The sequence below is a fragment of the Salvelinus sp. IW2-2015 genome, linkage group LG23, assembly GCF_002910315.2.
Source record: "Salvelinus sp. IW2-2015 linkage group LG23, ASM291031v2, whole genome shotgun sequence".
NCBI lineage: Eukaryota > Metazoa > Chordata > Actinopteri > Salmoniformes > Salmonidae > Salvelinus > Salvelinus sp. IW2-2015.
Window position 1 is genome coordinate 44,191,594 of NC_036863.1, and position 12,291 is coordinate 44,203,884.

The following is a 12,291-nucleotide window of genomic DNA, read 5'->3' on the forward strand; positions in this document are numbered from 1 at the left end:
ATGCTCAACAGTTTCCTGTGTGTATCAAAAATGGTCCACCACCCAAAGGACATCCAGCCAACTTGACACAACTGTGCGGACGCATTAGAGTCGACAAGGGCCAGCATCCCTGTGGAACTCTTTCGACACCTTGTAGATTCCATGCCCCAACAAATTGAGGATGTTCTGAGGGCAAAAGGCGGTGCAACTCAATATTAGAAAGGTGTTTCTAATGTTTTGTACACTCAATGTATGTTTGTCTCTTTTTCAGCACCAATTACTAAATAAAAAAKACTCATCGAGCTAAGCGTGCATAAATGGATTGCAATTCTCTTTTTATACACTTTTCTCTGAGTATTCTGACCTTGAACTTAATTAAGCTTGAGAATAGCATGCTATTCTCCCGCTTTTCATTTGGGGTGGAGGTCAAATAAATGAATGAAGGTGTGGCAGAGGTATGTCTACAGATACACTTTGTTCTGACCTTGACTTAATTCCCTCATAATTCCACCACCTTTACGTGCGAGGAAACCATGAATAAGGTTTAGCTAACCTACTGGTTCCAAGTGGAAAAAGCATCTACTTTATTTTTTCAGATAATAATAACACCATTCTCCATTCACTGCCATTTACAACTTGATAAGAGCTATTGATAAGAGCTAGGTAAATGAGTAATATATTTAGATAAGGGAATTGTAAATATAAATGACACATGTTTTAGATCTATTTTACCTTAACGCTGGAGACAAATGTGAAACCAGTCATATGGCAGCAAACTGAAGCATGTCAACTTTGCCGCAGTTGTAACATAGACGCATGGAGTCAGGAAGCGAAACGTCTGGACATGAAAACTGAACCAATGCTGCCTGAAGAGTGATGCGAGGGAGTGCTAGATAAAGGGGGAGTAATCAGGGTAGTGATGGAGTCCAGGTGTGCCTCATGAAGGGGCGCAGGTGTGCGTAATGATGGGTTGCCAGGTGTGCGTAATGATGGGTTGCCAGGTGTGCATAATGATGGGTTGCCCCCCCCCCCCCCCCCCGACGCGCAGCTCCAGCTCGACGAAGCCGTCGAGGAGCGGGCCGGATGACAAAGGTGGAATTCTCGGATGATGTTGAGATCTAGAATGTCGTACAACGGAACCCAGCACCTCTCTGGACCATACCCCTCCCAGTCCACCAGGTACTGGAGCCGACTCACACGACGTCCAGGAGTGATCGGATGGCATAGGCAGGGCTTCCCTCAATGTGTTCAAGGGAGGCGGAGGGGTGTTGTGGGCGATGGCATCAGCCAGGGGACCGGGAACCACCGGCTTGAGAAGGGAAACATGAAAAGATGGTGAGATCGTATARTTAGTTGGGAGTTGTAATCTACCTCGTTGACCCTCCGGATGTACCTTGAACAGCCCCACAAACCAGGGACTCAGCTTCTTACAGGGCAGGCTGAGCAGGAGGTTCCTGGTAGAGAGGCAGATGTGATCACCAGTATGGAACATGGGAGCCTCACTGCGGTGGCGATCCACCTGCTCTTTCTGATGGCGGACGGCGCGCTGGAGTCTCAGATGGGCATCGTTCCATACCTCTTCTGCACGTTTAAACCACTTGTCCACCGCAGGAGCGTTGGTCTGGCTCAGAGTCCTCGGAGCCAGGGCCGGCTGATAACCCAGAACACACTGAAAGGGAGTCAGCCCAGTGGAGGAGTGTCGCAATGAATTCTGGGCATATTCAGCCCAAGGAAGGAATCGGGCCCACTCCCCMTGCCGGTCCTAGCAGTGACACCTCAGGAACCTCCCCAGCTCCTGGGTCATCCTCTCCACCTGCCCGTTAGATTGGGAATGGTACCCGGAAGTGAGGCTGACCAYGACCCCCTGCTTCTCCATGAAAGCCTTCAGTCATGTGATGTGAATTGCGGGCCACGATCGGAGACGATATCCTCCGGAAGGCCATAGTGCTGKAAGACCTGCTGGAACAGTGCCTCAGCAACCTGGMGAGCAGTAGGGAGACCAGACAGAAGGATGAAACACCATGATTTTGAGAATATGTCCACAACCACCAAAATGGTGGTGAAACCATCAGAGGGGAGATCAGTGACGAAATCAATGGACAGATGAGACCAGGGACGCTGAGGCACGGGAAGCGAAAAGAGTTTACCTGCTGGAGCGTGCCGGAGAGATTTAGTACATACTGAACATGAGTTGATATGTTGTGCAACGTCATGCACCAAAGTGGGACACCAGTGTTTCTAAGAAAGTGATTGAGCGGTGCGGGTGATGTGTGTGCCCAGGTCAGCAACCAATCTCTGACCCCCCTGGGGACGTAGATGCGCTCCGGAGGGCAGGTGGCAGTAGCGGCTTCCCTCTCCAGAGCCTGGCGGATGTCCACATCTACGTCCCAAGACACGGGCCAACGATACGGAAGGACTGATTGATGGGCTGGTGGACACTCACAGGGCCCTCCACCGATGTGGAACCACAGGGTGTGGGAAAGCAGGTCTTCCGACATCCTGGTCCCCAGGCGGTAATCCTCCTCTCTGACCAGGAGATGGTGGGAGGCTGAGGATGACTTTGTGTATGGGTGCGGTGAGGAAGAAGGGAATGCTTTCCTGGTGCTTGGGTCCCACTGTGAGGGTGAGTGGTGCTGTGACGTGAGTAATTGTGCTGGATCCCAATGGTCGCATATCCAGAGCTTGGACAGGAAAAGGAGAGGAGAGTTGGTAAGAAGTTGTGTTCAGGGAGGAGTCAGGGGCCTGGTTGATGAAGTTCCCAGCGGCACCGGAGTCCACTAGAGCTAYAGAGACAGATGAGGGAAAGCCAGCCAGTGAAATTGAACCCAGAAAGTGTTTGGCRGAAAGTGATGATGGAATACCGTAGGGATGGAAGGTCACAGGGCCGCCGCTCTGCTCTAGTGGACCCCGGGTTAGGATGCACCGGGCACCGCTGAAGCTGGTGTCCCTCCTGGCTGCAATAGGGACAGAGCCCCAGCTGTCTCCAGCAACGCCGCAGAGAGGTGCKTGGCCCCCACCTCCATGGGTTCAGGCTCTGCCACAGGACAGTCATAGGAGGGAGGCAAGTGGCGAGGTGGACACCGACGCTCCCGAAGAAGGTTATACGCATGGATGGCCATCGAGATGAGAGCGTCCAAGGWTAGGTTGTCATCTTCGACATGCCAACTCCGTCTGGACCTCCTCGTGCAGTCCACTGCGGAATAGAGTGAGGAACGCCGGCTCATTACATCTGCTGGAGGCTGCCACAGTCCGAAAGGTAGGGTGTACTCCGCAGCAGTCTGGGCACCCTGCTGGAGTTGAAAAAGTTGCTCATCTCCCTCTCTGCCCTCTGGAGGATGGCCCTGAACAGAGCCATGAACCGCTCATAGGAACCCAACTCATCCGCTCCTCTCTCCCAGACGGCCGTAGCCCACTCCAACGCCTGTCCGGTCAGCTGGAAAATGACCGTGGCAACCTTGGACCTCTCGGTGGTGGGGGCTCCCGTCTGGTAGGCGAAATAGAGGGAGCACTGGAGTAGGAAGCCACGGCATTTMGAAGGAGTACCGTCATAAGTCGGGCATCGCTGACCTGGGCGGACGGCTGGGGGACTGGCTCACTTTGACGACCGAAGSTAAGAGGCCCTCCGTCAGAGGTATGGAGAACCTCGCTGGTGGAGTCGAGGCGGTGGAGAACGTGGAKGACATCCTTCATGGTCGTATCCAGTAGAGCCAGCTGGTTGCAGTGTTGGTGTAGTAGATGACCYTGTTTCTTGAACGTCTGGAAGATGGTGTAATCTTCCMTMATTTCTGAGGCRGTATTATGTAACATAGACGCAAGGAGTCTGGATGCAGGTGCAGATGGTGAGTTTAATAATAACGAACATGGAGAGTTACAAATCAAGAGAAACGTCTGGACATGAAAACTGAACCAATACTGCCTGTAGTCAGATGTTAGGGAGTTCCTAGATTTAAGGGAAGTAATCAGGGTAGTGATGGAGTCCAGGTGTGCCTCATGATGGGGCACAGGTGTGCGTAATGAGGGTTGCCAGGTAAGCGGGAGTAGACGTGACAGTAGTGAAGTTTAGGAAATGCTGTGGCATTATGCAGAATTTTTATTGTAAGACCTTTTAACTTGCAGGCAGTGGCGATTTTAGCATGTAAATCTTGGTGGGGCAAACTCCCCCAATTTTTTTTTTTAGACGCATGCAAGCAAAGACACAACACAACACTAAACAATACATTAATTGCACTATAACAGTGACAAGCGGTGCCCACAAACTGTTAGGGCCTACATAAAGCTGTCCCAACAGCAGAGCTTTCTTTCCAGCACAATGGAGTGAATCGTTACCTCCGTTGCACCTGGCTATCAGCGGAGCCTTGTCTKGCAGCGAAACAATTAATTCAGCCTTGAAATTAAGAGGTGAAAATAGATCAAATTATTAGGGTGAGGCACATGGGCTACTAACAGCTTACTACACAACATACACTTAGTATTACTTTCTTAGCTACGGTATACATATCTCCCTTGCATATTAGATCATTTATGCAGCAGCATACAAKACATTTTTGGACTCACCTTGGCTTGTGCTGTGCTCACTTAAACATGAAGTTGGCACGATGGTTTTGTCATCAAACTTTGTCCACAAAGTCTGGCATTCTCTGCATTTATGGTGGGRAAAAACACACAGCTACATTGAATAGGAGGCTATTGTTACTGATTGCTTTGCACTGCTTGCAGTTAGCCACTGATTCCTTCCAAATGACTCATTGTTGAATTTGCGATTTCCAACTTGTTGTGTAATGTTTATGTCCAATGGCTGATGAGCACCGATATGTTTTATCTAGAATTTCGCTTCGTTATTTATCTTCTTATGACATGGATTAGAAAGGATTTTCCAGTCGATTGTTCACTTGATTTATGATAATGACTGCTAATGTTTATGTCCAATGGCTGATGAGCACCGATATGTCCAATCAAAGCTACTGTAGATATAATGTGATTTGATGTCATTCTGTGGCCAATGACCTTGATCCTTCTTGGATGGGCACTTCTAATATAACTCTATGGCAGAACCCAAGGGGCAAACATTTTCGAGCTCTAACCTTAGGCTTGTGGGTGATGTACTGTCCCATGAGTGACAGAAAACTGAGCCAATCAGGCGCAACGCTCTGTATTTTCTGCTGGCTTGCCCCACCACCACAGAAAGCACTGAGCTAGGCTGAAACACCTGCATTTTGGAGCTGCCTTACTCAAGAAAGCAAAAAAGAGACCATGTTTGTATGTACCTTAATTAACTCAATTACATTTTTTTGTTATATTGTTAGCAAACAAATTAGTATTAATTTGTCCCACTTGCCCTGAATGACTGGTCGCCACTGCTTGCAGGGATGGGCACTCTCGAATGTCTTAATCATAGTCTACCCCGACTTTCTCTGTTGTGTTAAATATTAGCCACTATCAGTATCGACCATCAGTAGGCCTGATAACAACACATCAAATAGGGGGTGTTTATATTTGTCCTGTTTCACACATGTACAAGTGTTTAACCTGTACAAGTGTGTGGTGTGAAATGGAAATATGTTTTTGCATATCCCCCTCCCCTAAAACACCTTCAGAGAGTGGGGTAACGGCCAGGGATAAGCCATCATTGACGGCGACCCTGGAGCAATTAGGATTAAGTGCCTTGCTCAAGGGCATAGTTGTCGATGTTCTAATTCATCCCCAAAGTGTTCGATGGGATTGAGGTCAGGGCTCTGTGCAGGCCAGAGAAGTTCTTCAACACTGATCTCAACAAACCATTTCTGTATGGACCTCGCTTTGTGCACACGGGAATGTTTCTTTGGGACCATCAGGCGATGTCCTACATTTTTTTTAAAGGTGATGTCCCCTAAACAAGCTGGGAACTTGACAAAACCTCCAGAGCGGCATATGTTTTAAAGTAACTGTCCAGTGAAAATCTCACTTTAAAGGTTCATATTCTGTTAACTCATAGCCAAATAATGTTGTTGACTCATCCTATACTCGTATTTGTGGCCAAAGTATAAATTGTAGGGGGGAAAAAACACAGAACAGTTGCTTTTTAACATACTTAATTTTAAAATGTTGGAAGGAAAACTATTTCACTCATTTTCTAAGTAATTATAGGTCATATATCATAGAAATCTGAAACCACTAAAGGTCATTGGAGACAGGAATGTTCTTACAACATTCCCATTGCTAGAACATTAATATCTTATATTCTGAGAACATGGCAACCATGTTCTGTAAATATTTGGTGGGACGTTGTTGGAATATTGTCCTAATCCTCAGAAAACTGGACACATGAATGTTCTTGCAATGTTCCAATGAAACGTGTCTAGAACATTAATATTGGATATTCTGAGAACATGGCAACCACGGTCTGGGTAAGTTCTGTTTGACATTTAGGGAATGTTCTCTTAACTCTAATGCCTAAACATAGGTTCTCAGGAGGTTTTTGCTAACATAGATAGAATGTTCCCCTAACTAACAGAAAACTGGACACTCAAACATCTGGGGAACATTATGGGTAACATTACAAAAACTTTCTCTCCCTAGAATTGTCACCTGCGCTAACACCAAAGAGCTCCCTTAATTACTTCTCACAGGTTTTAACTCATGGTAATCTTCAAAGAAAAGAGAAACCTGCACACTGCTCTTGCTAGTATCACTTATTTTTTATTCGGGCTTACATGTCGGCCTCTTGGGTTTTGTCAGATCCTTTTTTTTGTAATCAAAAAGATGCTCATTGCTCATCATCCTATAATGACAGACTAAATCATATAACTGAGTATGTAACTCAGAAGTCTTTGGTTAGCGGTGCACACAAACGTTTCCAATTAATATCTCAATTTGGAAGTTACAGTTACGCAATTCGAAACGGCTAATATTTGTGAGTGGTGAATGACATTCCTCTATCCGAGCTCACCGTGGCTAGTGTGCAGTCTCTTATTAATGTTTAACCAGTCACTTGTTAATGGTTTACAGCCGATGTCAAAGACTTATTGTATCCCTCCCATCAACAGCATCATGCACYACCGGTCCAAAGTCCACAAGGAGTGGGGCTTTTACAGAAACTCAGATAGACAATACAAACACACACTGGCGGAACACATTCAATGTAGCTGGGAAGATTTGAAAGAAGCAGAACAACACAAAAACAATGACCGTCTCTTATTTATTAGAGAATATTGTGACAATGGGGGCATACTAAACAGACAAATAACTGTAGTCTGGAGACTTCGTAGGTTATTTCTCAGGTACCCTATTCTGACTATGGTTTGGTGTTTATCACCAAAGGAAACCATGCCAACCTCTAGTGTTAATCATAACACCATAATCGATTTGACATAAATGACGCCATTCAAAGTCCCATTGCTGCGTTGGGTGAAGAATAGGTGTCCAATTATAGGCTTTGCTTTGCTATGACTCACAGTACACTATTACTCCCACACAAAACCACTCCTCCCACCTCGTATTTATTCCATTCCCCCCCCCGTATATCACCAAGTAGAGAAAAAAAAGGTGAGTGGACAAGACGATTGTTTTCATCAGAAAAGACCCTTTGTGGAATTATAAGAGTTTGTTTTACGACTTTATACCTACCCTGTTTTTCTTTTGGAATGTTCAAGGCTCTCAAACCTATTGGCTGCACAGTTCTTAGACAAGTCAAACAGTAAGTGACAGATAGGATGTGTACAGGTAAATGCTCCCGGTGTATCGGGGTGACGCTATACCCACTGGCAGTCATCTCCATCATCTGTAACATCATACTGTTCTTCCCGGGTTGGGAGACCAGTTACGCCAAAGATGGATACATTACAGAAGAGGTGAAGTACATGGGTGGACTGGTTGGAGGGGGAATAATGGTAAGTTCTTTCTTCTTAAATAATGAATGGTGTTTAATTTAATTATGCAGTATTTTTTTTWAAGTGCAAGCCATTGGGAAATCCCCCGTAACCATTCATTTGAGAATGTCAGAGAAGTTTCATATGGACTTTGTTTTGTGTATTGATGAAACCCTTGTTAGGTTCCACGTGATTCACAAGTATATGTATAATAGGGAGTCGCCCATGAGTTGACACAGTTTAGTTATCCAAGGGGGCCAGTGATTCAAATATGGTTTGCATGTTTTCGTGTTTTTTACTCGTTTTTAGATTTCGACATGGTTAGGGACAAACTACAGTGTGATATGKAAGTCATCTGGTGAATCATGCTGCTTTATTTGCCAAGCCCTTATCAAAGTGCACATTTGCTGGATCTTCCTACTACTGCCTCATTCAAGAACAAGAGCAACAAAATAATTCACACACATTCAACTATTCTAACATTCAACCACTTGTTCAAATGCAAAAGAATTGTTATTCTCAAATGTCGATTTTTTTATTTATTTAGCCTTTTTTTAACCAGGATAAAAGTCATTGAGGTTACATGCATGGTACTGATTTYCTTGCCCATTCCCTTTCCAGGTGTTGGTCCCAGCATTGTACATCCATGTTACTGGACAGCAGGGATGCTGTGCCAACCGCTGCGGGGTAAGTCCTCTTTACAGACAAGAAAACACTGGAGAAGTCTATAAGAATGATAACTGTTGAACTCTAAAAGACTAGAAAACTCTAAAAAGAAGAACAGGGAATTGAAAGATAACTTTCGAAAGAATTACAAAAGGATCAGAGATACAGATGCAGAGATACAGAGAGAGTAAGGTAGATACAGAGACAGAGCAAGAGAGAAAGAAAGGAAGAAAGGAATCGTAAGTGATAGGATGCAAAGAAAACAGGAAATACTAAATAAGATAGTCATCATAATTTTTAGCACTTTGAAATTAACATTTGTTATTGTAATTCTGTGTTTTTTAATTATAACTTTATTTAAGAACCTGTAATAATGCTGAAAGACCAATAAATTAAAACTAAACTAAACTAATCTTGTTTCCACAGATGTTCCTCTCCATTGCCTTTGCTGCGGTCGGGGTTGCTGGCGCCCTCTACAGTTTCATAGTGGCAATGCTTGGCCTGATTAATGGGCCCTACTGTAGAGTGCTGCTGATCTGGATGACTCCCTTCAAAGACAAGTTAGTGACTTCATAGATCACAAACACACACTCATGCACTTACACGCACGCACGCACACACACACACCACCACTACTATGCTTATAATTAATTACAACCCTCTCCCGCTTTCCCCATCAGAGAGAACAGTTACCTAAACAACCGTGATCTGTGGGGCTTGTGCACAGCGCCTAAAGACGTAGTGGAGTTTAACATTGGGCTGTTTGCCATCCTGCTGCTGACAAGCTCTCTGCAGCTGGTGCTCTGTTGTAGCCAGATGATCAACGGGCTCTTTGGATGCCTCTGTGGAACCTGCACCAGCAAAGGGGTATGGAAGGGGAGGGGGCCCTTACACCTGTTTGTGAGACAGTTGTCATTGGATTTAATAGAAATATTTTCTTCAATTAAGTACATTTTTAAATGTAATGTAATTGATGTGATGTAAATCCTTAAAATGTATCAGCTATAGCCTACACTGCTGAAAAGTTATACGCTATAGGAAAAGGAGACCAATCAACTCTTATAGTATTGTCTTCTAGAGAGCTGAATATTCCTTCACTGTGGAGAAAGTTTCCTGATTAAATGTGTCTCCCTGTGGGGAAAGTTTCCTTATTAAATGTGTTTCCCTGTGGGGAAAGTTTCCTTATTAAATGTGTCTCTCTGTTATTCTTGTCCCAAGCAGGTTATTTAATGGAAGGAAGAATCGTATTCTACTCTCCATCCATGATGGATTGACTGGAGCCTCTAAGTGGACCAAGAGAGACATCGGCTTCAATATGTTTGCAATGTGATGCACAACATTCTCCCTTATTTTAATGTTTGCAATGTGATATACCTTCTAAATTGACATTTTAGCCATTTAGCAGACACTCTTCTTCAGAGTGACTTACAGTTAGTGAATTCAACTAAGGCAGGTAAGACAACCGCATATCAAACGTATACCAAATTAGCATTTGTCAGTATAGTTAGATGCAAAAGTATAATGTGTTTAACAGAAAGTAACGCTTTGTCCGATACATGGATTGGTGTCATTTCAGAATTTTTCAGTAAACTCTTCAGTGACATGCAATTGCTATTCAGTGGTGCAGCATATAATATACAATATCAATTCTTTGTGTTCATTATATACATGCATTGTATACATTTTCTGAAATAAAATGAAATCTTTTTTATTCTATTTGTGCTCTCTTCTCCATTGTATTGATACATAGACACTTTCTGTTGAAAATAAGAGAGACAAATRTATGATTTCTACTAATTGAGTCCATTACTAAGTAATGGTTAATGATTGTCTATTCTCCATTACAAGAGACATGAATTAATGCATTATATGGTGCCTTCAGAAAGTATTCACACCCCTTTGTCCAAACGTTGTGTTACAAAGTGGGATTAAAATTGATTTAATTATCCTTTTTAGTCCAAGTGGAATACAAATTCTAACATTTGTAAAACATGAATGAAAAATAAAACACTAATATATGTTGATTAGATAAGTATTTAACCCACTGAGTCAATACATGTCAGAATCACCTTTTGCAGCAATTACATCTGGGAAAGTCTCTAAGAGCTTTGCACACCTGAATTGTACAATATCTACACATTATTTCAAAATTATTCTAGATCTGTTAAGTTGGTTGTTGATCCCCAGCTAACAATGACCTGTCGATCCGCCAGTATTTTTTTGGGTGGCACGCCGTCAGCGGCTTGCCGCGGTCGGGCCTCTGGTGGCAGATCATTGGCATGCCGAAAGTCGGCAATCCAGACACTCAACTACTCAACTAGTGATCCAGACACTCAACTAGTCTAAAGAAGGTCAGCTTTATTGCTTCTTTAATCATGACAACAGTTTTCAGCTGTGCTAACATAATTGCAAATGTTTTTTTTAATGATCAATTAGCCTTTTAAAATGATAAACTTGGATTAGCTAACACAACATGCCATTGGAACACAGGAGTGATGGTTGCTGATAATGGGCCTCTGTACATCTATGTAGTAATTCCATTTAAAAAATCTGCCGTTTCCAGCTACAATAGTCATTTACAACATTAACAATGTCTACACTGTATTTCTGATCAATTTGATGTCATTTTAATGGACAAATATTTTGCTTTTCTTTCAAAAACAAGGACATTTCTAAGTGACCCCAAACTTTTGAACGGTAGTGTACAGTTGAAGTCGGAAGTTTACATACACCTTAGCCAAATGGTCCGACGGTTGGCGGCGGCTACTCTGGACGCGTGCCAGGCCCTTCTCGCGGATCTCACCAATGTAACAGTTTAACTTTAGACCGTCCCCTCGCCCCGACACGGGCGCGAACCAGGGACCCTCTGCACACATCAACAACAGTCACACACGAAGCATCGTTACCCATCGCTCCACAAAAGCCGCGGCCCTTGCAGAGCAAGGGGAACCACTACTTCAAGGTCTCAAAGCGAGTGACGTAACCGATTGAAACGCTATTAGCGCGCACCACCACTAACTAGCTAGCCATTTCACATCCGTTACACCAGCTACGGCGCTTGCCTGCGATAAGAAAGAACCCCTCTACAAAAGAGGCAACAGAGATGAACCTGCGAGAGGTGGTTGCAAAAYTTCTGAAGGGAGCTGCTGACAAAGAGGGTACTCATTATTTCGTAGTCCAGGACATGATTTTCTGTAATAAATCAGAAAGCCTAAATGTATAGATATATTTATTTTATTATTATTACTTATTGTATAATACTTACAACAACAACAAATATATAATGCATATTCTTCGTTACCATATATTCAATGTAGATCTTTTTATTTTGTAATGTGTTTTACAATAAATTTGCAACGATTATTGAGAGTGGTGTACATTATTTTGGAATCATTACTGTGTGGAAAGATACTGATAATATKAACGGTGGAGCGACCGTGGACCGCCAACAAATACTTATTATGAACCAGCGGCTCAGTAGTGGACCTCTGTCGGAAAAGTGTCGGCTGCCGCTGGTGGTCMGCTGGAAAAMCGATGAGCAAAACGCCGGCGAACTGCAGSCTTTGCTACCGGTGGACCGCCGGCCATATTTGCTGGGTCATTTCTGCCAAGTTGGTTGTTGAACATGGCTAGACAGCCATGTTCARGTCGTGCCATAGATTTCAAGCCAATTTAAGTCAAAATTGTAACTAGGCCACTCTGGAACATTCAATGTTGTCTTGGTAAGCAACTCCAGTGCATATTTGGCCTTGTGTTTTAGGTTATTGTCCTGCTGAAAGGTGAACTGGCCTCCCAGTGTCTG

General features: G+C 43.9%; 1 protein-coding gene across 2 annotated transcripts; it reads left to right on the top strand.

The window, feature by feature from the left end:
* The first annotated feature begins 7,003 nt into the window (after positions 1-7,003).
* Positions 7,004-10,204, top strand: tm4sf21a (transmembrane 4 L six family member 21a). 2 transcript variants are annotated; one of them, XM_023968788.2, is made up of 5 exons: positions 7,004-7,844; positions 8,445-8,510; positions 8,916-9,049; positions 9,170-9,356; positions 9,708-10,204. In XM_023968788.2, the coding sequence occupies exons 1-5, from the start codon at positions 7,668-7,670 to the stop codon at positions 9,717-9,719; spliced, it is 576 nt and encodes a 191-aa protein (XP_023824556.1). In that variant the 5' UTR covers positions 7,004-7,667; the 3' UTR covers positions 9,720-10,204. The 2 variants fall into 2 exon arrangements, with proteins under 2 accessions (XP_023824556.1, XP_023824557.1); XM_023968789.2 differs by having other exon boundaries at positions 9,711-10,204.
* The last annotated feature ends 2,087 nt before the right edge of the window (positions 10,205-12,291 follow it).

Coding starts and splice junctions, on each gene's coding strand:
- tm4sf21a (XM_023968788.2), top strand. CDS start 7,668: ATGTGTACAGGTAAATGCTCCCGGTGTATCGGGGTGACGCTATACCCA. Junction 7,845..8,444: donor TGGTTGGAGGGGGAATAATG/GTAAGTTCTTTC, acceptor TTCCCTTTCCAG/GTGTTGGTCCCAGCATTGTA. Junction 8,511..8,915: donor GCTGTGCCAACCGCTGCGGG/GTAAGTCCTCTT, acceptor TTGTTTCCACAG/ATGTTCCTCTCCATTGCCTT.